Below are 24,869 nucleotides of genomic sequence, written 5' to 3' on the forward strand. Positions count from 1 at the left end.
GGTCCAGGCTTCACCGTCTTTGTTTCTGCAGTGCCTCGCATGTGCTAGGGACTCCGCGTTTGTCGACTGAGCCTACGAGGGCCCCGCGAGGGAGGGCAGCTGGCTCGGGTGTGGAACGCGGCGCCGGACTCAAAATTGAGGTTTAGCCTCGCGTGGTCGACCTTAAACCCAGCGCTTCCTGCCCGCCCCTCCTTCCCGGACCAAAACCAGCCCTTAAACGCGGGCTGGGCGCAGGCTAGAGGCGGGCGCGGGGATCGCCGGGCGCCTGCGCAGGCATCCGCCAGGTGGGCAGGTACCTGGGCGGGGCGCGCCGTGGTTGGCGGCGGCGGGGGCCGAGCCCCCGGAAGAGCCCGCGACTCAGCCAGAGCAACAGGCTGCCGGCGCGGGGCTGGAGCTGGGGTGGATCGGGCCCGTCATGGACAAGCTGAAGAAGGTGCTGAGTGGGCAGGACACCGAGGACCGGGGCGGCCTGTCCGAGGTGAGTGCGCCGCGGCGCCCAGCCGCCTGGCCGCGCCCTCTCCGCCCCGAGGGTGCTGCGCCCCCGCCTCGGTGGAGGGTCCGCGGGGGGCCTGGGAGCGCGCCGGGGCTCGGGGGTCCGGGTGACACCGGAACCCCACCCCCAGCTCCGCCGGCGCCGGTTGCTGGCTGGTAGGAAAGGCAAGCAGGACTTACAGGATTTCGTGGAAAGCAGCTCTGCCACTGCTCCTTCCCCCTCCTCTCCAGGGCTCCGGACCCCCGCGCTCCCCCCACTCCCCACCCCAGGTGCCAGGGCCCACTCTGCACAGGGCAGTCGGCACCTGTTTACTTTTTTGTCCTGCACCCTTCAGCCTTCCGCGTCCCATCCCCCACAAAGGGAGGGCCGAGCTGGAGCAAAACCTAGAAACATCTGCGAAGGGGAGGGCAGACATTCCCGCTCGGCGGCCCCATCCCTGCAGGCCAGGGAAAGGGCTTTAGGGCCGAGCTAGGCTGGGGCCTCTGAGAACTTGGCGGAGGGAGTCCTCGTAGGGTAGATCGCCTGCGCCGGGGGCCTGGGTGACCGCCGCGAGGCGGGGCTAGTGGCCGCGCCCGGCTGCTCCCGGCTGCGTTCCTGCCCAGTTTAGGTTGTGGGGTGTGACACTCGCACCCGACCTTGTGCGCAGTGTTGCTGTAAACTACCCCCAGGAAAACCGTGAACTCCTGGACGGCTGGGACCACATCTTGTTTCTCTGTGCACGCACAGCGGGTAGACTCCGTAGACGCCCAGGACCTCATGAGGCCGCCTGCACGCTTGTTTGTTTTTTTAGAAAGGTTTGGTCGAGCTGAAATTTGGGCATTAATGCCCTATGTTCTAGAGCCACATAGGATGTTTATTTCCTATTTCTAGTGCTTTGAGTTTTGCTTTGTTTTTTTTCCTCCGTGAATGATAAAATAATATTTCTCTTTATTTTTTGGCGTATTCCGTGGGCCTCAGTTTCCTCATCTGTAAAATGAAGCTGTTGCACAAGATAATATGGCTTCTTTCAAGTTGGAACCTAAGTTTTTCCTCTGATTTTCATCACTGTCTCAAGTGGCTATCCCAGTATGCTTCTTTCACTCGCTTTTGTGGTCGCTGATTTTATTGTGACTTTTGTGTGACCCTGATACCTTCACCCCCACCATGAAATCTCGGAACCCTAAAAGTTGCTCTCTGAATCTTCACCTTGAAGAAGCAACACTACAGACATTGAGTGTTATAGGAATTGGAGTTTTAACTTTTTTTGACATTTCAAAACAGCCTGTGGCTTCTTTTAAATCTGTTGCCTTTATTAATTGGTCAAGGCTCGGTAATAATTTCATGAGTTCCTCGTTCTTGATTTCTGGCTTCTTGTATGAACTCACAAGCCAAACCTCAGACTGGGCCTAAGAAAACTTATGTGGTTGACAGTCATGCTTATCTAAAGCTTTATGTTGCACGGACTGTCAATAAGGTTTTAGAGCAGCTGGGGTTCAAGAGGGCGATGTTTTCTCTTCCTGTGGACTCTTGTGGGGACAGTGGGGATGATGCAGATATTTTGATTTAGAAAATCATCATGAAGTGGTGGACAGACCCTCAAGAGTGAATGATGTAGTACAGATTGAAAACATAAAATGCTGAGTTAGTTTTTACCTAAAATAGTGAATGCCTGTGTTGGACACAATGAAGGGCTTTAAAGAGTTGTAAGCTCAGGCATGTAGAATCTATTTTAGAAAGACTAGGTGCTTCTGTCTTGTTCTAAAACACTGCTGTCAGTTTCCTCTCTCTGAGTGTGAGATTCCTGTTTATGTACATCATTGTGTGGCACTTCCTGAGCCCCAACTACCAGGAAGCATTTTGTGTCCAGCTGAATTCACTCTCAGGGTTGTTTTTGGCTCAGTTTTTACTTATTAGGTCAGGGCCTCCTTGAAAATGTTGGTACTGACTTGATTGGCTCACATTTCCCATGGTTTTGAGGCTGGCAAGGCTGGAGGATGCTGGTGAAATTTCTGTTTTGTGTGGGAAGTTGGACTTGGTGGCCTTAAAGTCTCTTCACATTCAATTATAAAAACAGATGTCACCAGAAGTGAGTGCTTTAAAAAATTGTTATCCTTTTAGCTAGTGGGAAGCAGCTGCATAGCACAGGGAGATCAGCTCGGTGCTTTGCGACCACCTAGAGGGGTGGGATAGGGAGGGTGGGAGGGAGACGCAAGAGGGAGGGGATATGGGGATACACGTATGCATATAGCTGATTCACTTTGTTACACAGCAGAAACACAACACTGTAAAGCAATTATACTCCAATAAAGATGTTAAAAAAAATTGTTATCCTTTTAATGCAAAAAATAAAAATATGACTAGTTCTGTTTCTCCTACATATGAAACTGGGGAATTATAAAACTTGCCTGGTGATGTCTAGTCACAGATGGCCTCTTGATGAGTTTTGTGATTGATACTTGGTCTTCATAAATCCACCTTCAATCTTCAGTTTCTAGGGGCTTCTTTCTGAAAGTACAGGCTTTATGTTTTCTCTACAGGATTGCAGGGACAAGGAGGGTCTGAATTGTACCCGGTTTGAAAGCACAGGAATGAGGCACAGTGTTCCTTTCTCACCTTCTTCCTGTTACCAACCCTGTTTCCCCGAACAGTTCTCAGCTTTTCTTCTTTTGGCAAGAGCCCCTCTTCTCTCCACATCCCAGAGTCAAAGGGACCCTTGTGCATAACTGCCGGTCAGACAGCCTGTGAGCTCTTTGCCTACAGATTCCATCCAGGTGCTATTCCAGCTACTCTAATTTCCCAAACGTGCGCTAGCACTGTTTCCAGAAACCATGAATTTAAGGAGTTATTTTACATCAACGGAGTTGATTTTCACAAATCGGCACAAAGAAGTTTTTAGCTTTCACCGGATCCAGTTGCAAGTGGAGCAACGGCTTCCTCTGGCCTGTGACTAAGCATGCTTGGGAAAGAACTTGCAACCACGTAGATGAAAAGTTCTCGCCCCCTCCCTCATTCTGGCAAATAGGGTGACATTTGGATGGGAGTCAGCTTGAGATACATGTAGAACCCACGTGTTACTTTCCTTTTTGAAGCAGAAACCGGAACTGCTTCCTGTCACGAGTGATTTTAATTTTTATAAGAGCTGACATCTCACCGTCCTGTTGAGACTATTTTGTGCTCTAAATACCAAGGCCGTGTCAAATTGATACTTAACCTTGCGGCTTATCCTGTAAAAAAAAACGGGTGAATCTTTTAAAATGTCTCCGTTGATGCCAAGTAATGCTCAGGCAAGGAATCCAATCCAATCCCACTACCACAATTTTCTTCTTGCACGTAGCTCTGTTCATTTTTCCACCTTGGCAAGGTTAGTTCTTTGGTGCTTGCATGAGTAGGAAGAGCAGTGGCTTTCGATTTTCTCCTGTCCTTGTGGGAGGTTGAACAGATTAGTCAGAAGGGGTCTAACCCGAGTGTCTGGGGTGCCAGTGAAGACTGGTAACAGAGCATCACAAGACTCATTTTGGGGGAGAGGTGTTCCTAACGTGGGACCAGGTGGCCCCTCTGTCAGCTCCTAACACCCTACTCCCCCGGAGTGTCACCACCCCTGAGCGTGCCATTCTGTGTAGGGTCATATGTTGCCATATGTTTCTGTGAGTGCTGTGTGTGTGTGTGTGTGTGTGTGTGTGTGTGTGTGATGAGCCCCACTTTCAATATGTGTGAACATATGGGGCAGATAACCTGCCCTAAATACCTGTCTCCTGAGTGGGGAGGAAGCCATGCTGTAGTGAAGCCTGCCACGTCTGAGGAAGCCCCTGGACCTGCTCTTCCAGCTTCTGGTTTGACAGGAAGTTTAGAGACAGGGTTGAGAATAGCCCTCTGAGCTGGGAGCAGTCAAGGCTGAGGGAGTTCTCGGTTTAGTGACCCTGGGAACCTCTGCCACCACTGCCTTCCTCCATCAGCTGGGGGGATGTGTGGTCAGTAGCTGTCACCACATTGCCAGATGGGGACTGTGCTGGCCACTTGAGGTGAGCCCTGGGTGAATGAATACGCAGGGGGCCTGGCTGCCCTGCCTTGGCTGGGCGGGAGGAAAGGCCTTTGGTCTCCCTGGCAGCTGCCTGTGCAACTTGGAGCAGCTGTGGCCACTGCATGAGGTTGACAGACTAGGAAGGTCTCTGGTGCAGACACTTGGCTGTCATCTTTGACATGGGGAAAGAATCCTCAGGAGTACTCACAGGCTCCCTTGTTTTAGCGGGGCTTTTCTGGAAATCTCGGCCTCCTCTCAACTTTGCTCTTGGGAAGGATTAATCATGGTGACAGAGAGGGATGAGTAGGGCAGTCATTAATTAACTAGGATCCATCTCACATGTGGGTGACTTGGCTGATGCCGGCACCTTGAAGAACAACTTCTGCACCAAGAGTGAATAGACTCGGTTGAGAGTCCTGATTAGGATGAGAGCCTGAGCCCTCCCGGGTCCCAGAAAGGCCGGCAGGAGCAGTGATTCCTGAAGCTTGGCTGGTTGACTTAGGAGATGGTGCCCCTTGAATCCAACTGCGCGAGTGCCACCCCTGTCTTTTCCCCTTTCCCTGGGCCCTGCCTGGGGGAGCTCACACCTTTCCAGTTGTGATCCTCATCCTGCCTGGGCTGCCGTAAGGGCTCAGGCTGCTCTAGGGTCTGCTGTCTTGCAGACATGGGGTGCTGTGTCCATGGGGACATGGGTTCGAGCCCTGCTCCAGGAAGATCCCACATGCCACGGAGCAACTAAGCCCATGCGCCACAACTACTGAGCCTGTATGCCACAACTACTGAAACCCGTGTGCTCTAGGCCCTGTGTGCTGCAACTACTGAAGTCCACGTGCCTAGAGCGTGAATGGCCATCATCAAAAAGTCTACAAACAATAAACACTGGAGAGGGTATGGAGAAAAGGGAACCTTCCTACACTGTTGATGGGAGAGTAAATTGGTGCAGCCACTATGGATAACAGTATGGAGGTTCCTTAAAGAGTGAAAATACAGTTATCATATGATCCAGCAATCCCACTCCTGGACACGTATCCAGAAAAGATGAAAACTGTAGTTCAAAAAGGTACGGGTACCCCAATGTTCATAGCAGCACTATTTACAGTAGCCAAAATATGGAAGTAACCTAAGTGTCCATTGACAGAGGAAAGGATAAAGAAGATGTGGTGTGTGTATATATATATATATATATATATATACACACACACATATACACACACGTGTGTGTGTGTATATATATATATATTCCATTTTATATGGAATATATATTAATATACATATTAATTATATATAATGGAATATTACTTAGCCATAAAAATGAATGAAATAATGCCATTTGCAACAATGTGGATGGATGTAGAGATTGTCTGATTACTTCACTTCATATGATAAAGACAAATATATCACTTATATGTGGAATCTAAAAAACTGATACAAATGTACTTATTTACAAAACAGAAACAGACTCAGACATAGAAAACAAACTTATGGTTACCAAAGGGGAAAGGGGAGAAGAGAGGGGTAAAATTAGGAGTTTGGGATTAACAGATACACACTACTATATATAAAATAGATAAACAACAAGGACTTACTGTATAGGATAGGGAACTATAGTGAATAGTGAATATCTTATAATAACCTATAATGGAAAAGAATCTGAAAAAGAATACATACATGTATAACTGAATCACTTTGCTGTACAACTGAAACTAACACAACATTGTAAATCAACTATACTTCAATTTTTAAAAAACTGAATCATATGCTATGCTCAAAGACTGAGTAATTGTATCTACCTAAAATTTGAGGAAACAAGCTCATTTACAATGTAAGACTAATTAAATTAATTAAAGGGGAGTGGTGATTATAATAAAGTACATCTTATTCTAAGGACAGTAAATGAAATAACATGGATGGGATCCACATAGCTGTACCTTGATGAAGCACGAACCTACACTTCTTTTTTTTTTTTTTTTTTCAACCTACACTTCTAAATAGCTACGACACCAGCAGAAAATTGGACGTAACAGTCTTTGACATATGCATAGCCAAAAATTTCTTAAATATGGGTCCTTTTTAGATTTCAACATATCCAGGTTTCTGTATTTTCTTTCACATGTATGGTTTCTGTCAGCTCTTTATGTTGGCCTGGATCCTTTAATTCTACTTCTGTATTTGAATATCTACTTCATATATAACAACAAATAGAATACATAATTTAATAAATGACCAAGAGAAAATGGCCATATTTGTATTCACACACCTAATATCTTTCCACATCAAAGAGAGTGGAAATGTTATCAAAAGATATTTTCCTTTTACTATTATTAAAACCGTAATAAATGACCATTCTCATGGAATTTGAATCATCTAAATTGAAATATAAGTGTCTCATGCTACATAATATCCCATACTAATATGTTTGTCCTTACTTAATGTCAAAGATATTTGAAGATGACTTTACTTATAATAAACAGGACATGGTGGAGCATTTATGCATAGGATAATATTCTGGAACAGTCTCTGAGGTCAACCTTGGCATAATTTGACTTGTGGTTGTAACGGTATCTTATTCTAAGTACAGTGATTTCCTCATAAACATGGTCAAATCATTTTGTGGTAAAAACAAGAGAAAGTACATATAGCATACATGACACAGTACAGCACTAGACAGATTTTTTTATAATAAACACTCTTTAGGAAAAATGGAATGCATGTGTTTTTCAAATATAATTTTTCTAAGATCTAACTCTGTTACAAAGGCATATATCTTTAAAGCAATGAAACTTTAAAAATTTTGTAATATAAAGAACAGTGCACTCAAAAAAAAGAACCCAGTGATCATTCCATTCACTATTTTTCCACAGTTTTCTTGAGCTCCTCTTTTGAACTCAATAGCATCTGTTGGATAATTTTATAATTCCCTATGGAGTAAGAAACCAGAAGTTATCTATAAGTTTCCATGGATGATTTTACAGTTCATTATGGAGTAGGAAAGTAGATAATACCTATACATTGTCAAGATAAAGTTAAGGGACTTCCGTGGTGGCACAGTTTGTGCCACAGGTTTTACCAAGGATCAAAAACGCTAAATTTCTCTATATGATTTCCAGTGATGGAAACAAGGCAGAGACAGTAAGCACCCAAAGTGGTGAGTTAGCACTTTCCGGATGCCTGTCGTCCTCATGGAAGAGACCCTGGAACTATTTGTTGGCCCGTTTGTGTCTGTACATCTGCATGATCCTCTGACGGAACATGTCAAACATGTCTTCTTTGTGCTTCTGCCCGTCGGCACCCAACCGCTCCCCTTCCGAGGCAGTTCCCACGCTGATGAGCTCCCTGATGCCCTTCCCACAGGAGCCCAGGCCGTGGCCCTCCTTCCAGCCCATCTTCTGTAGCATCTGGAACCCCAGGTTCTTGTCAGTCAGTTTCTGCTGGGCGAAATCAAAGTCCTGGGGTGTCTTCTTCTTGGACACGGGACGACCCCGAGGCCTGACATAGGCAATTCGAACTGGTTCGTGAACTTTGGGCTCCTGGATGAGACATAGCACAGCTGTGGGACACAGCTCGGGTCCCACCAGCCCATCTCTTCAATCCACTTCACTGTTGGTGAAGTGCATTGTGCTTGAGGCAGAGTTTCCACCTCTGGAGATGTCCAACCAGAGGCTCGGTAGCCTCTGATCAGCTGCTGGAGAAGAGATTCATGGATGGATGAGGAGCTGGAGTCAGTGATCATGAGGGCCCCTGTAGCTATGCACAACTAGGATTCTGTGTTGCTGCCTTCCTCTGTACAAATTCTAAACTTAAGTATGTGTCCTTTGTTTTTGGTGATTAAATATGCATATACATGTATGTAATTAGTTTTTTAAATATTTCAGGTTGTTGAGGCAACTTCATTAAGCTCGGGCACCAGAATAAAAGGCTTCATTGCCTGTTTTGCTGCAGGAATTCTCTGCTCACTGCTGGTAAGACTGCCCTCCCCTCCTCCATCTTTTCCCCCTGCATTCCTTCCCTCTATCTTTCCACTTTCATCTACCTCCTTTTCTCTTCACCGAAATGCATGGATAAGAGGAGGGGGAGGTAAGGGAGGTGGTGAGGGAGCTGAGGGGAGCGGGGAGGGGAAAAGGTTCCTCTGTGCGCTCCTGGTTCGGGGGCTGTGGTGGGGTGTTCCTCACGTGCAGATACTCTGTGCCTTACCTTCCAGGGAACTCTTCTGCTCTGGGTGCCCAGGAAGGGACTGTACCTCTTCGCAGTGTTTTACACCTTTGGTAACATCGCATCTCTTGGGAGGTAACAGTTTTTTAAATCTAACCTTAGCCAATTGTTAGATGGGAAAATGGATGTGTGTTGTGTTTGGAGGGAGGTGAAGGAGGATGCTTCCATAGTTTTAAGGATTTGGAGAGAAAAGAGGTAGTTAAAATACATCACTTTCATATCCTATCACTTCAACATATATATATATATATATTCTATTTTTTCTTTTTTAACTTCAACATATTTTTATATCTTAGTTCATCCTTGAAGTACCACTGGAGAAGGCAGGAACTGTAGTACCAGTGTGATTTTATATGGCACGGAGCAGTTGAATGATTTCTTCAAAGTTTACAACACCGCCCTCTCCATTGCTCTAGTCTTACTGCTGCTGCCCCTTGCTGATTGACTCACATGCCCACACCCTGTGCTGGGCTCTGAGGATTCAGGGACAAGCAGGGTTTGGTTCCTGCTGTGATGGAGCTCACTGGTTGGCCAGGTAGACAGACATATAAACTGATAATATAATAGGGTATGGAGAGAGCAATGCTCAGGGAAGGGCAGGTGGGCTGATCTGATGTGACCTGGGGAGACAGGAGGGCTTCCCGTAGAAGGTGATATCTGAGCTGCTTTTAGCTCTGGCCTCTATCACTGCTCATCTGAAGACTACAGGAGTTCCTTGTTGGGCTTCTCTGCCTCTTTTATGGACCCTCGCCAGGCCATTTTCCACAGAGCTGTGGAGCCATTCATTTATAGCCTTGCTTAGCCCCCTTAGTGGCTTCCCATTCCCTCTCAACGGGTGAAGTCCAAAACCCTCAGCATGCATACAGGACAGGCCCTTCGAGTCGTCCTCCCCAGCCAGGCTGAACTTGCATTTCTCCAAACGTCTTTGTGCTTTGCTTGGGCTGTTTTCTGTGCCTGGGGTGCTGCCCTGTCTGCACCCCCCATTTGATGGGTACTTGCTCATTTGTCAAGACCTGACTCAGAAGTCACCTCTTCCATGAAACTTCTCTTAATTCCCTTTTCCCCTCCAGAATCAATGACCTTCTCCTTTATATGGGCTCTGTCTATCCCATATATATTTATGTGACAACACAGATAGCATTTTATTACACTGACTTGTTACAAGTCTACCACTTGACAAGGGCTGCACTTCTGTCTTACTTGTCCCTAATTGTCCCCAAACCTAGGTCTTTTTCTGCCTGGAAATGTTAACCAAATGATTAAGTGCAATGCACTGGCCACCTGCTTAAACTTAATTTATTAATTCTGGTTTTTTTCAAGTTGTTTTTTTTTTTTTTAATTTAATTTTTATTTTATATTGGAGTATAGTTGGTTTACAGTGTTATGTTAGTTTTAGGTGTACAGCTAAGTGATTCAGTTATACGTATACATATATGTATTCTTTTTCAGACACTTTTCCCATATAGGTTATTACAGAATACTGAGTAGAGTTCCCTGTGCTATACAGTAGGTCCTTGTTGATTATCTATTTTACATATAGTGGTATGTATATGTTAATCCCAAACTCCTAATTTATCCCTCCCCACCATGTTTCCCCTTTGTTAACCATAAGTTTGTTTTCAAAGTCTGTGAGTCTGTTTCTGTTTTGTAAGTTCATTTGTATCATTTTTTTCTTTTGATTCCACATATAAGTGATATCATATGTTATTTGTCTTTCTTTGTCTGACTTACTTCACTTAGTATGATAATCTCTAAATTTATTAATTCTTATGATAGTATAATGCTGGCCCTTGGAGATGTCTAATCTTGCCTCCAAAGCTCTCTCAAATACTAACTTTTGGGGGGTTATGCTTTGGGCAGACAGCATAGGTTATGATGTAGAGTCTAAACTGAGCATAAATATATGGGTGTGTTGGTTAGTACAAAAGAACTATTTAGCAAATCCTAATGGGACAACTTTTCGAAGCATTGCCCAGGGAAATAATAAAGGGAGCGAATTGTTATTCTAGGGTGTGTCTAGGAGTTTGTGGCTCTACCTGTAATCTTTTATATTTTTGTATATATGCTGCATTTAATTTTTAAGGCCACCCTTGGCTATTGCTTCTTGTTCAACGTAGGCTCAAGAGTGCACTCAGCGCAAACACTTGACCTGGGAGTGCAGCTTTGAATTCAAATGGAAACTTAATGGCACTTCAAAGAGAGGTAGACTTATTTAACAAATTTTTGTTTTTAGAACACTCAGTAGCTAATGTCATCTGCTGGTTGGCTTGTATTAAACGCTGGCTGTAAACCAGCTACGCCTGGGGTGATGCCACACGGGGCGTTTCTGTCAGGAGTCGGGAAGCATGACCTGTACCTGGCCCTGGCACTTGCCGTGTTAGGCGTGAGTGTCTGCTTCATTTGTGTTTACTCTTTCTCACTAGCCACCTGTCAAGTTCCATCCCTACAGAGGGCAAGCTGGGGCTGTCTTTTGGAGCTTGGGAATCCAATAGATGTGGGTTGGAATGCCAGCTCTTTTATGGGCTTAGCTGTGTGATCTTGGATAAGTAAATTAACCTTTCTGAGCTTTATTTTCTCAGCTCTAAAATAAGTGTAATAATACCTAACTCACAGAGCTGTTGAGGGGATGAAATGAGATCATGTACGTGATATCTAGCACTTAGCAAGTGTTCCACACATCACAGATGATATTCCTATCAACATTAGAATTATCCTCTGGAGATTACAAAAGAAAATGAAATGCTCTACCTTTTAACAGAAACTACCTAAGCCTGTAAGATGTGGTTTTTCTTTTTTAGATTACCTGAGTCTCTTTGGTTTGTTTGTTTCCATGGGTAGGTTGTTAAGGAGGTGAGGTAGCACCTGGAAGGGAGGGGTCCTCTAACCTAGTGGTTATGGACGTGGTTCCGGAGTCAGACCTACATGCATCTACAACCTCACTCTACCGTATTCTAGTTGGGTGGCCTTAGATAAGTAACAAGTCCTTTCTGGACTTAAGCTTCTTTGTCTGCAAAATAAGTATGATGACTGTTCCTATAATCAACTTCATAAATTGTTAATGGACTAAATAAGAATAAGGCACAAAAGGCCCTGAAGCACAGTGCCTAGCTCAGTCACAGCTTTTCACGTGTCAGCTACTATTACTGCTATTATTGCCACAGGTGAGCTGGGGGAGGCGATGGGGAGGCACCTTGGTTTACCTCGTGTGCTTCTGTTCTGGTCTGAACGGCTTATGTGTGTTTGCCTCTTAGCACTGTCTTCCTCATGGGACCAATGAAACAGCTGAAGCGAATGGTAGAGCCTACGCGTTTGATTGCAACCATCATGGTGCTGGTAAGGTCTGCCTGTTACCTGGATGTCTAAAATAGGAGTGTTTGTTTCTGCTGTTTGCAATTTTTTTCCTCTTAAACGTAAAGACTTCTATCCTTTTCCCTTTCATCTTGACTTACTATCTGATGCCTGTAACCACTGTGGCAGAAGGGGGCATTCTTCATCTAATAATTTTTCCTCTCTTCCCCGACTTGTGTTTCAGTTGGTGTTAAGGTACGGCCAGTTCTATAAAGCCCCTCCAGAAGGTGTTGCTTCTTAAATTTGGCAAACTCATGTGGTAATAAGAGAGCTCTGACACCTCCTGGTGGTGGGCGATGCCACACACAAGGAGAGCTTAGAGGGAATAACTGGGGAACGCAGGGTTCATTCTCTCAAGTGGGTGTCAAGTCTCCTAGCACAGGCTCTTTTTCCCCTTGTCGTTCTCTGACTTCGGGATCCTGTTTGTTTTTGTCAGTTTTCCTGAAGCAGCTCTGCTTTCCTCATGGCCCAGCACCCCTGTTCCCTGCTCTCACCACAGTGTCTTCAGTCTTGTCCTATCTTCCTGTCCCATTAACCCAGAATGCCTCTCCCTTCCTTGGGCCATTTCCTTCCATGGGACCATCCCATCATTCCAGATGACGTTCTCTGGACCGCTGTTACAGTTATCAGTATTGCATTGTCTAGACCTTGAGCAACATACTTTGTAGTTTCATTTGTGCACATCTCATTTGTTCAGGTGGGTAAGTTCTCCAAGGCCATGGCCACACTTGCTACTATTTTGTATCCTTTCAGAGCATCGGGCACAATGCTCGACACCAAGAAATTATTTCGTTCATATTTATTGAGTAGTTACTGATACAGCAGGATGGAGAGGACAGGCATGACTGACAGCTGGACTACTAATTGTTTTTGGCCATCCCTGGATGTAGATGGCCTGGATAAGTCTCTTGCAAAAAGAACTTACTAAGAAAGGACTCAGGGACAGTGTTAGGTGACATGTAAACAAATCGTTGACTCTCTGGCTGTGAGATTGACATCTTGTGTTAACCTTTGTCCTCACATGCCCTTTCTACTCCAGACATTAGTGTTTGGCAGGAGTTAAAGAGGTGTGTGTTTAACCTACTTTAGTATGTTGGAATGGAAGGATGGATGGATGGGTGGACCAGAAATGTGCTTGTGTTTGCTGGGCAGAGATTCTGGGAAAATTTGAAAGTAGAAGAGGATCCTTCTCTTTTTAATCTACATGAATCCTTATTGGCCAGTTTCATTTCACTGGGATTTGAACTCCTCTGCCAAAGATGGGTGCTCGGGTAGGTTCAGTGCTTTGAAATGAAGGATGCATTTGGTTGCTGTGATAACCACAGAATCTGATTACTGCAGTTTGATGTGTTGTTGTAAGTTTGTCAAGAATGATGTCTTTACAGTTTTTTCCCCCTCCCTGTTATCATTGTCATTGTATTAATTAAATAATGTTTCCTTTCTCTCTCTAGTTGTGCATTGCGCTTACCCTGTGTTCTGCCTTTTGGGTAAGGGTGTATTTTAATTTTCCTTAACCTTTTTGATGTGTACCTCTTGTCACACACGTACCTGTAACCATATCATTTTTCTTCCAGTGGCACAATAGAGGGCTTGCTCTCATCTTCTGCATTTTGCAATCTCTGGCCCTGACGTGGTAAGTAACCTTTTCAACAGTCCCTTCCCACATCGATCTCTGACTAATGCAGCTGAAGGAGATAAAATCCCACATGGTGTGGGTAGGAGGATTAGGAAAACAGAAGCTTTTCAACTTAAGAATCCTTAATGATGCAAGTCAAATCACACCGCAGAGCCCCAAAGCCTGTCGACTCAGCCCACCGCCAGTAGGTGGCATTAGTGGCCTTGAGTGGTCGTGGGAGGCTTTTTCCCCACTGTGGCATTTTTGCTGGGCTCAGGGTTGATTTTGAGATGTTACAAACGTTATTCAACCACTCACGTCTGGTAAGGGCAAGGACAATGAAGTAGTGTAGGGGCTGGTAAACAGAGGCTTGTGAGTCAAACAGGCATTAAAGAAAAAGGAAACTGGTAAGAAGAATCATGAGTGTTACATTTGTGGTGGGATGAATCATTTAACAGAAGGACAAAGAGTGAATTGGAAGCAGGAGATGAGGAGCAGTGACTGACAAAATGGAAAACCGTGTGGCTGTGTGCTGTAGCAAAACCCGGGAGTTGTGCCCCAGGGGCCAAGCATAGTGGAAGGACCACTGGAGACATTATCATTCAAAACCATGGATGGGGCTGTAGGTTCATGGCCATTTCAAACCTGTCCAACGTCACAGTAAGGGGGTGGTGGCACGTATGGAATCAATAGCTTCTGAGACGTTTCCATAATATGTTCACAGTTTATCAAGGGATGATATCTGCCAGAACAGTTTCATAAAAATGTGACTTGATCTCCTTTGGGAAAAAATGTTGGCTCTAATGCGAAGAAAGGAAGACTGTGAAAGTTTTAAAGCTTCCAAGGATCAAATGTTGTCTTATTTGTGATAGAAATGGATCTTGAGACTGCAAGCTTAACACCCATCCTTCCTTTTAGTAATATTGGACTTTTGAATAAATGTACTTTCAAAATGCCCTTTGGAATTTATTCCAAGTAGGTCAGCTTTGGTATGTGGTGAGTGTCAGCTACGGAGAAGAATGATGGCCTGATTTTAATGTGACACATACAGTGTGGTAGTAGGTACTGAAAGGGCCTGGTGTGATGGTTTATGTTTATATTTTGGTTTTCTTCTCGGGGCAGAAATTAGTCCCCACATACACATGCCTTTCTTTGCATATAGACTGATTCTGAAGCCAGTTTTTAAAGGTTTAGTGTTCATATGTGCACAGGCAGATGGCCCTATTCCAACCCTAATGTGTTCCAACTATATGTGCCTTCTTAGAGTTGATTGGCTTCCAGCCTGCCTGACACCCAGACCTGGTCTTTGGGAGCGTGGCCAGCTTCCTCCCCACTGTGGTTCCGTTCTGGGCGAGGGGGCTGAGCTAACTGGGACCACCAAGATATCTGTGGGCTTGGGTTCTTAAAGAATCATAGCTTGCTTATACTTTCATCCATAGGGCAGTTGGTAGTGGGTTTTTTTTTTTTTTTTCTTTTCCTGTTCTCTTTTCTCTTCTTTTAAAATTAATAGGCACAGAGCAGAAAACTTATCCCAATCGGGTAGAAGTTGTATTCTGTTGCGAACTTGTAACATATTAGAGGACAGCTGATCTGGATTTTATTTGATGTTCCTTTAGAATAAGGCTTCTAGGTCATCTGGATATCTGGAATCTGCCTGTTGTAGGTAACGGTGCTGGCTCATTTGGTTAAAACAGTAACCCCGTGAGGCTGAGGTGACAGAGTTGTCTCCATACGGGCCTTCTGCCCTCCTACTTTGGCTACAGATGACACCCTCTTCCCTGTTATACACATGGCACAGCGCGCGCACGCACGTGTGTGTGTGTGTGTGTGTGTGCGCGTGTGCACACACCCTCCACACTGAGGAGGGAGGGGGTCTGGATACATCACCGCAGGTGCTCTTGCAGCTCAGAAACCCAATCCACTGTGTAATCTTCCACTCCCTTCGTTTGACTTGATCTTTTGTTTGTTTTTCATTGTAGGTATAGCCTTTCCTACATACCGTTCGCAAGGTAAGACTGTCTTTAGGATTATAATGTCTGTCATTTGGGGATGATGATAGCTTGCATGGGGCCTTTTAGTTTAGGGTGCTTTCAGAGAGTTCATGCTGTTTTATCTTTATGAAAATCCTTTGAGATGAGTAGGCAGATGTTATACACCTATTTTATAGATTAATAAGCTAATGCCCAACCCCCCCACCCATAATACAACCAATGATGGGCATTGACCCAGGTCTACCGATTCCTGGCGCTGGGAACATTCTGCTGTGATAGACAGTATGTATATGCTCATTATCACTCTTTTAACCTGTAGGTTTGAGGAGATTTTCCTAAAGGTGAATATCACCTTAATATCACTGAGCAAGGGATGGAGGGGGTCTAAGTTCATGCTTGTTTTCTTGCTCTATCCCACTGATGGGAACATTTCAGAAAAGAATTCATAAAAGGAAAGTAAGCAGGGCCAGGACTCTGGAGGACCAGGGTTTCCTAATTAACAGTGTGACCTTGAGCAACTCACTTGACCCCCCCCCCCCCCCCACAGCCTGAAAGGACTCGTGATAACTAACTTGGGTTGGCCCCTTCTCGCTCTGAGCTTCTGACCTCCAAACCTCCTTTAATTAGCACTTTCAGTGAACTTTGCCTCTGACTCAGTTCTCAGGTCACCATTTAATTTCCATTCTTCTCTTTCATGACCTGTTAACTAAAAAGAGGCTTTTCCTTAACTGTGTTGAGGCAATGAGGAATGTGCGTGAGCTGGGAAGGAGGAAGAGCAGGCTTAGGCCTTCCAAGGCTGTTGCTGACAGTGATCGGAAGACGGTGGCGAGTGACTGATGAGACAAGAAGTTAACCAGCCCATCACGTTAAAGGCAGCTGGGTGGCTTTGTGAATAGGCTTTCCAGGTCCTTTAATATGTGTATTGTGAGCTGTCACAAGGGATCTTATTTGTCCCTAAAACCCTTTCTTGTGCAGAGCATCTGCTGGGACTTCAGTGCAGAGTGTATCTTAAGAAATGCTGACCTAGAATTACCTTGATAGTAAAATGCAGCGCCCGCTCATGCGAAGGCATTCTCTCATGCTCCCTCCCTCCCTCCCTCGTGTGACTCCAGTGTCCTTGGCACAAATGCCGCTGAGAACACAAGGAGTAGAACTGGGGTGAGAAGCCCCAGAACATGGCTAGCTATGGCGGTGGGATGGATGTGCCTGCTTGAATAGAACAGTAATTTGCTGAGCCCTCACTCTTTCCTTGCACGCTCTACACTGCATTCCAAGGAGCAAGTGCCTGGGATAGGGCTCATACATCAGGGTAGCAAGTGCTCAGTACCTATAGAGAGCTCCTTGTGCTAGGGAACTCCTGCAGGATGTCCCTTAACAAGTTTCTGCTGCCTGCTTAGAAAGGAGAAAGGCCCTAGTGCCTATTTGACTTAATGCTTTCGGTGCATTCTGTGATTCTTGTTGATATTAAAGTGCACGGTCCTGACTAATTTCTCGGTTTCAGATAGTTTCCACTTTCTTCCTATCTTTTCCTCCGATGGTCATGGTAGCTATTCTTTATTAAATACCTACTCTGTTCAATGCACTAATTCCCAGACTGGTCTACAGGGTAAGTGGGGACGTGCCCTTTTACAGATGAGGAATTTGATACTCAAATAAGGGAAGTCCCTTCCTCGGGATAATATCACTAGTAGATGTTGAAGCTGAGGTTTGATGCCATGTAGATCTGACCCCATGGTCTAGGTGCTTTCTGCTCTGCTACTCTGCTGTGCTACTCTGGGTGCCCAGAAAATCTCAAGGAGGGTCTTTACCACTTCCAGGAGCCTTTGGAGTGATGATCTCCCATTTATCTTTGTGTTTTTTCTTCCTAGGGACGCTGTGAAGAAGTGTTTTGCTGTATGTCTTGCATAACATACGGCCAGTTTTGCAAAGCTTTGGAAGGCATGGTGGATGGAAGCTCGTGGACCGTGTTGTAACTATCTTCTAAATCTCTGTCTCACAGACATGTGCCTTTGATCTTGCGGCGACATGCTGCTTGCATTCTGAACACCTGAGGGTTGCTTTGGGAGGCAACGGTGTGTTCCCAAACCCAAATGTCTGTAGCACGATATGAGAGGTGGGTTCTGTATCTGATGGAGTGGAATCTTCCTCATGCGCCTTTGCATGGTGTTCCACTGAGTTCTCGTAAATAAAAACCTTGTTAAGCAGCAGCAGATAAGCCTTGGGAGCCAGTGATTCCCAGCTGGCAACAGGCCGCCCTGTTGGAGTCACAGGGGTGCAACAGGAAGGGATAGAGTTTGGGGGTCTACAGGGACTTCGTAGATTTGTTCCTCAGCGTGGCATCCGTCACCCCTGCCCCACACAGTGTGGACACGCTTCTACTCTGGTGTCTGGGAACAAGTGCTTCTGCCCTCCTGACAGCTGCACACGAGCCTGTGGAGAGTCTGGCCGTGGACTGAAGTAGAAGAGGAGCACTTTTTGGTGATGTGTGTTGTTTTTAGACCTGAGCTGTGGCTCTTTTGCTGTTCTGATTCCACACCTGCCCATGGAATGTATTTTCTAACATTCAGTGCACACTTTTTTTCTCTTGGGTTTTTCTTTCTTTCCCCTGCCCCGCCCCGTATCTTTACTCTTGATCTCCTGGAACGAGATTGAGAGAGAACAAAGCAGCAGCAGCAAACACTACTGCTTCCTTTTGGACAAGACCTGGGAGGAGGTGAAAAATCTTACTGCTCTCTGCTGTATTTTTTTCCCCCCATTATTTATAAATGTTTGCTTTTAAACTGATTTTGTTTTCCATTCTCCCCTAGAACGGGGCCAGGGGAGAGTAGGTGGGAAGACAGAGCCCTGCTGTGGAGCCAGCAGGAAGTAGGCACGCCTGCCCAGTGACCTTTAAACAGTCCCAGCGTTTGCAGTGGAGCCCGTGCTGGAAACAGTGGGAGAAGACACCAGGGGCTGCGGGGTGGCCATATTGCAGCTTGATGTCTCGCCACAGACAAAGTGCTTTCATGTCCCTGATCTTGTCTAGTCCTTGTAAGAGCCTTGTGATGAAGCAGGGATTGTTATCCCACCAGGCAGTCAAGGAAATCAAGGCTCAGAGAAGTTACGAGATCCGCCCAAAGCCACAGTCGATGGCAGAACTGAGCCCCAAGCCTGGGTGCCCCAGCTTCGGTCCCCTTCATGACACCGCATTTTCCCGGTGTGGCTCTGATGTTACCTCCTGTAACTGTTTTCCCTGTTTTCATCAGCCAAGCATGTGCCTTTTCTGGTCGCAATCTCTCTACGTCATTGTATCTTCTCCTGCTCACTCTCCCTTTGGGAAGCTTCCTCTTGGATCTGTAGGATCTCCATCAGTCCTTTTGTGCCCTTTTGCTCCATCTTGCGGCCTGACCATCAGAATGCTCCATCTTGATCGTTGGAGTTCTTGGCATTACAGGACCTCCAACGTCACCTCCAGAGGAGAAGTCTGTTTGGGTTTGCCTTTCTGTTCTTCACCCAGGTTGGCCGGTCCACTCAGGCTCTTGCTCTGGGAACCTCCAAACCAAAGGCAGTGGTCCACTGCTTGTCTCCTTGCTTGTGGCTAATTGCTGAATCCATTTTCCTGCTGCAGCCAAGACCTCAGACCGGTGAGGCTTTTCTTCTGAACTGGGGAGGTATGAACAGGTCTGACGGGGCCAGAGTGAGGAGCCAGTGTTACTGGGTCCTTTTCTAGGCTGTTGAGGGCATCCTGTCTTCTGCTGAGGCCCCTAACCTACCTTCAGCCAGGAGTGGAAAGTAGATGCTACCGTCTGGCTTGTGTGGGGCTCCTTCACAGTCCAGGTGCTTCCAGGAGACAGCTCAGATCTCAGAAGGGCTCTGTGAAGGGGGTCAGAAGTCGTCTTCTCTTTAGAGCTGATGTGAGGCTAGCCTGGTCACTATGAGCTTCAAATAGCCTGGAGTAATACACCTAAAAGGCTGACCCCTCTGGGCCCTTTTCAGAGGCTGGACTCGACTTTGTGAGACATGAGATTAAGATGTCACCAGGCCTGTATAATGTAGTGGTGGTGAACGTGGGCTGTGAAGTCAAGCAGGTCTGGGGGTGAGTTGTGGTTCAGTCACCTGCTAGTGTCGTGTTGAACAAGCTCCTTAACCTCTGGTCCTCACATCGCTTTAAAAATAATGGGGATAATGATTCCTGCTGGATCATCACAGGATGTCAATGAGAAACGTGTCAAGTGCTTAGCATGGGGCCCAGCATAGGTAAATGATATCTCGGTTAAAGGTGGGTATTATTATTTAATCCTGGAAATAATGGATGACCATTGAAGGTGATAGGGTGACTATATCTGGCCATTAATTTATCTAAAAAAGCTTATTTGGTAGTACGTGCCCGGCACTGTAGACATTGCCATGCACTATCTCATTGAATATTCACAGTCACTTTGCCAGGCTAGCAGTCTTGTCTCCATTACTAGAGAAGGAACAGCCTCAGAGCGGGTGAGGGGTCTGTACCAGATCTCACCAGCCGAGGGCGCTAGCTCTTGCATGAAAGCTCCTGCTTTGCCTTAACTCTGGAGGCCTGTGGCCAGTTTGTTCAGACAGCTCCAGGTCGGACACCTCGGCAGCTTGTGGGTGATCCCGCCTTCCAGGATCTTCCAGACTCCGAAATTTTTCCTTCTGCTGCCTTACCCTTTGGTTGCTTCCCTACCTGTTTTTGTCTGCCGGACTGTAGGAGTAAGAAATCCATTTCAGATGTGCTGAAAGCTGTTACCAAGCAACTGTGCTGGTTAAAAGCAACCTCGTGGGTGAGATGAGGAGTGGAGAGTTAGGGTTTTAGGTCCTGTGGTTGGCCGTGGTCTCTGTTTCCCTGCTCCCCTGCCTTCTGTCCTACCCCGTTCACTGCTGGGTGAAGGAGAGATCCTTGCGTTTTGGAATGAAGGGAACCGTTGAGGTAGCTCTTTTGCAGACAAGGAGTGTGTTACGTGCAAGGCTGTGCTTCCCACAGCTGGGTGGGGGCGCTGACCTGAGCGCTCTTCCCTGGCCCTGTCGGCCTGTGACCGCCGTGTTGGGAGCAGAACGGCTCTCCAGACTTGGAGAGCCGGCTTCCAGGGCTCTTGGCCCTCTCTGCCTTCTCCCCACCCCTTAGAGACTGGGCGGGTCTGCTGACTAACTCGCTGCTTCCCATCTCCTCCTGTCTCGCTGTCTGAGAGGTCTCCCCTTTTGCCCGATGTGCTCGGGGGAACCTCTGGCTCTCCAGCCCCTCTGCGTGGCTGTGCCTGTGGCCACTGCTGCTGAGACCCGGCCCGAGGCTCCTGCTCTCCCTCCCTCCCACAGACGGGCCGCCTTGTCCTTGGGAAGGCCCGACCACTCTCCGCAGCTGAGCATTCTCACCGGCTTCACTGTCTCAGTGCTTGGAGCTCCTGGGCTTCACGCCTGTATGGTGACTGTGGGTTATCCACCTGAGTGCTACCTGCCACCCTAATCAGTGCATGCTCAGGGAGCAGGAAATACAATCATGAAATGCATCTAAATAAGATTACTTTTGGATACTTCTGTTAGAAAAGATAATTAAGAAGTGGGTCATACCTTAAAAAAAAAACAAAAGGGGTGTGGGGATACCGGTTTGGCTGCTTCTGCTTTTGATAGCTCCACGGGAGTGACATGTGTTGGAACACGTGTGATGAGCCTTGGTGGAATGAATTAGGGAATGGAGCTGCAGCCCTGTGGCTGTGGGGTCCTTCTCCTATGGGGCCGCCTACACCAGTCTTGCCTTCTCGTCTCTTTCCTTAGATAACTTCTGACTAGAGTCCGCTGTAGGGTTACAGATACTTCAAAATCCACAACCCATCCTTCAACTTCGTTTTCAGCAAATCAACAGCAAGGACAGAAATCAGTGTTTAAGGTTTATAGGGCCATGTTGCTAGATTACAGGCATTGTTCTTTTGGTTTTAAAAATCCAAGACTTTTTAAGATAAGTTTGGAGATGTGCAGTAGCTTCCTTGCAGATAGCATTTTTTAAAAAGCGAACAGACCTTCACCTGAAGTTAAATACTGATTGATATCTGTGTAGCTCTCGGTAAGATTAACAAAAGAATTTACATTTAGAAGTCTAAATTTTTTAGCAATTTATATTTAAAAAGTCGGGGGATTAAATCATGTGACTTTCGAGCACCTTCTAATTCATAATTTGATACAATTCTGAGATCTGGAGGATTTTTTGTCAAGTGAAGAGAGTGCCATGCAGTGTTCTTGCCTCCGGTTTACTTGAGATAGGGCGTTTAGTCCCGCTTTTCGGTTATTTCTAGTTCTACCCTGAATGCATAGGTGACACTCCTAAGCCCCTGGTACACTTAAGCTTTGCTGTTGATGGCTCAGATTTCTGTCCCTTGACCTCACAAAGGGCCCCACACAGCACCGGCAGAGGTCTCACCACGGAGCTTGTGAACAGAGCCCACGGTCCATCAGAGCCTTTGTTACTGTAAATTGACTGAATAAAATTATGTCCTTCTTAGCAGGAGCTGATAAGCTGACGACGGGCTTGGAAATGTACAAAACATTTCCTATAGACGGGATGAGCTGAAAGCAGGAAAGAGTGTGTTCACTAGACAGGAGGAACATGGCTATTTGGAGTGAAAGGTCAGTCCACAACATCATAATAAACAGTTACTACTGATGTGTATATTCACAACAAAGTAATGACACTACACTTAATAAACAGCACCAAAAAATAGACATCGCATGGACAAAAGTTCCCTGATATACATGGCTGCCTAGACTTAATATCCTTGTGGATCCTTGGGAGGCATCCTTTGAGACCAAACTGAGACTTGCCAGAGAATGTTGGTCTCTGCCTGTTGAACTTCCATACTGCAAGAAGAAGCAATGAGCCTTAAGTACAGATGAACCTTGTGTAATGTCTTAAAGGAGAACCATAGTTTACATGCAATCTTGTGGTCTTTTTGCTATGAGAAGTGCTTATTTTGCCTTTTTCAATGTTTTTGCTTGACTTCGCCATTTGGAACAAGGAAAAAAAAAAAAGTAAAACCTCTGAACTCTGATCTTGCGCTGCTTTTGTACATTCTGATTGTGCAGTTGAGGGTAAGGATGTTCAGAAGCCCATGGGGAATTTATACACTTTCAGAACATTGTGCCTGTTTTAGTATGATGAGCTTTTAAAACACTTTGTTAAAACATCAATTTTTGTAACTGTATAGATACTCAGCTAATTTTGAATGCTGCTGGTGGCATACCTAAATTTTCATATTGCAAAATGCATTCTTGTGTGCTGCTTTTCCTACCTTGAGATGCTGTTTCATACAGTGAAGATTGTTTTCTTTTTACTAACTCATTTCAGAGAAAGAATTTTACTGTTAAGTAAGCTGTGTTTTTCCCCCAAATATCACAATTCTTTTTTTTTTTTTTTTTTTTGCTTTTTTCCTCCAACAAATGATAGCATTATGATCTTTAATAAATCTAGTGTTGTCTCTTATTCATGTTTGTTTTTCCAGGAGTCACTGAGCCAAATGAAGATTGCAGGACTATGAGAAAAGACCATGTCTTTAATATGAATCCTTAATGGTAGTGTACATCTTAGGCACTTAAAGATGTTTTTTGAGATAAATTGATATGTTTAGCCTCTCTTTCAAATGACTTCAGGATAAACACAGGTCTAAGGACAGTTTTGAAGGTTTTTGAAAGGTAAGACATTTCAAGTGTTTATTTTGGAATATTCCCACACACCTAGCTGGATAAGTCACTTTATGTAAACTAGGTTGTCAAATTAATTACTGAAAGGTTTTTAATAATATTTGCTTATTCTTTTAATGTCTGTAGCACTTGTAGTTATGCCAGTTCTTTCATTGCAGATACCGGTTATTTGTATCTTTCTTTATCTTGATCAGTTTAGCTTGAGGTTTATCAATTGTATTGATAGTTTCAAAGATAACTCAGTTAAAAAAATTTGAACATTTAACTAAAGAAGATATGTGAATGGCAAGCAAACACATCTAATACATACTATGTTATCATTATATGAAGTTTAATAAAAACAGGTAAAACTCAATTCTAGACTTTAAAGACACATTCTTAGGTGGTAAAACTGTAATGAAAGCAAGGAAGTTATTTGCATAAAAGTTTGCATAGTGATTAGTTTGAGAGGGATGGAGAGGTTAATGATTGGGAAGGGACAGGATGTGGAGGGAGACCCTGGGTATTGGTTGTGTTTTATTTCTTGATCAAGTGGTACTTACAAGGTGTTCACTGGTAAATCATTGCACTGTGTGTTTTCTGTGTATGTGCACTTTCGTGATGTGTTATATTTTATAATAAAAGAACCAGCTTTGGTTTCATTGATTTTCACTATTGGTTGTCTGTTTTCTATTTAATTGATTTCTTTTTGTTTTTTTTTTTTTTAGTCCAATAACTGTTTATTGTGCTTGCTTTTACAATAATTGATTTCTTTTATTATTTCTTTTCTTATATTTACTTTAGGTTTATCTTACTTTTCCAGCTTTTTATTTATTTACATTTTTCCTGTTTATTCTTATACATCCAGCATTCAAGTTATAAAAATTTTAAACTCAACATATCTAGTTAAAAAAACGGAGGCTTTTGGGATAAAACCCAATGGACTAAGGCTCAGTCTCTTATTTTTTATTTTTCTTGTTGGTTATTTATTTTAAATATAGCAGTGTGTACACGTCAATCCCAAACTCCCTAACTATCTCTCCCCCCCCACCCTTCCCCCCTGGTAACCATAAGTTCCTTCTCTAAGTCTGCGAGTCTGTTTCTGTTTTGTAAATAAGTTCATTTGTATCATTTTTTTTTTTTAGATTCCGCATATAAGTGATATCGTATGATATTTCTCTTTGACTTACTTCACTCAGTGTGACAATCCCTGGGTCCATCCATGTTGCTACAAATGGTGTTATTTCATTCTTTTTAATGGCTGAGTAATAGTCCATTGTATATATGTACCACAACTTCTTTATCCATTCCTCTGTAGATGGACATTAGGTTGCTTCCATGTCTTGGCTACTGTAAACAGTGCTGCAATGAACATTGGGGTGCATGTATCCTTTTGAACCATGTTTTTCTCTGGATATATGCCCAGGAGTGGGATTGCAGTATCATATGGTAGCTCTATTTTTAGTGGTTTAAGGAACCTCCATACTGTTCTCCATAGTGGCTGTACCAATTTACATTCCCACCAACAGTGCAGGAGAGTTCCCTTCTCTCCAC

At 44.9% G+C, this 24,869-nt stretch overlaps 1 protein-coding gene across 1 annotated transcript; it reads left to right on the forward strand.

The window, feature by feature from the left end:
* Window positions 1–335: 335 nt before the first annotated feature.
* SFT2D2 (SFT2 domain containing 2) lies at window positions 336–23,987 on the forward strand. The gene is made up of 8 exons (XM_068541207.1): window positions 336–478; window positions 8,363–8,449; window positions 8,689–8,774; window positions 11,951–12,032; window positions 13,499–13,534; window positions 13,622–13,680; window positions 15,642–15,671; window positions 17,522–23,987. The coding sequence occupies exons 1-8, from the start codon at window positions 416–418 to the stop codon at window positions 17,559–17,561; spliced, it is 483 nt and encodes a 160-aa protein (XP_068397308.1). The 5' UTR covers window positions 336–415; the 3' UTR covers window positions 17,562–23,987.
* The last annotated feature ends 882 nt before the right edge of the window (window positions 23,988–24,869 follow it).

This window comes from Eschrichtius robustus, chromosome 3, assembly GCF_028021215.1.
Source record: "Eschrichtius robustus isolate mEscRob2 chromosome 3, mEscRob2.pri, whole genome shotgun sequence".
NCBI classification, from domain to species: Eukaryota; Metazoa; Chordata; class Mammalia; order Artiodactyla; family Eschrichtiidae; genus Eschrichtius; species Eschrichtius robustus.

Coding starts and splice junctions, on each gene's coding strand:
- SFT2D2 (XM_068541207.1), top strand. CDS start 416: ATGGACAAGCTGAAGAAGGTGCTGAGTGGGCAGGACACCGAGGACCGG. Junction 479..8,362: donor ACCGGGGCGGCCTGTCCGAG/GTGAGTGCGCCG, acceptor TAAATATTTCAG/GTTGTTGAGGCAACTTCATT. Junction 15,672..17,521: donor TCCTACATACCGTTCGCAAG/GTAAGACTGTCT, acceptor TTTTCTTCCTAG/GGACGCTGTGAAGAAGTGTT.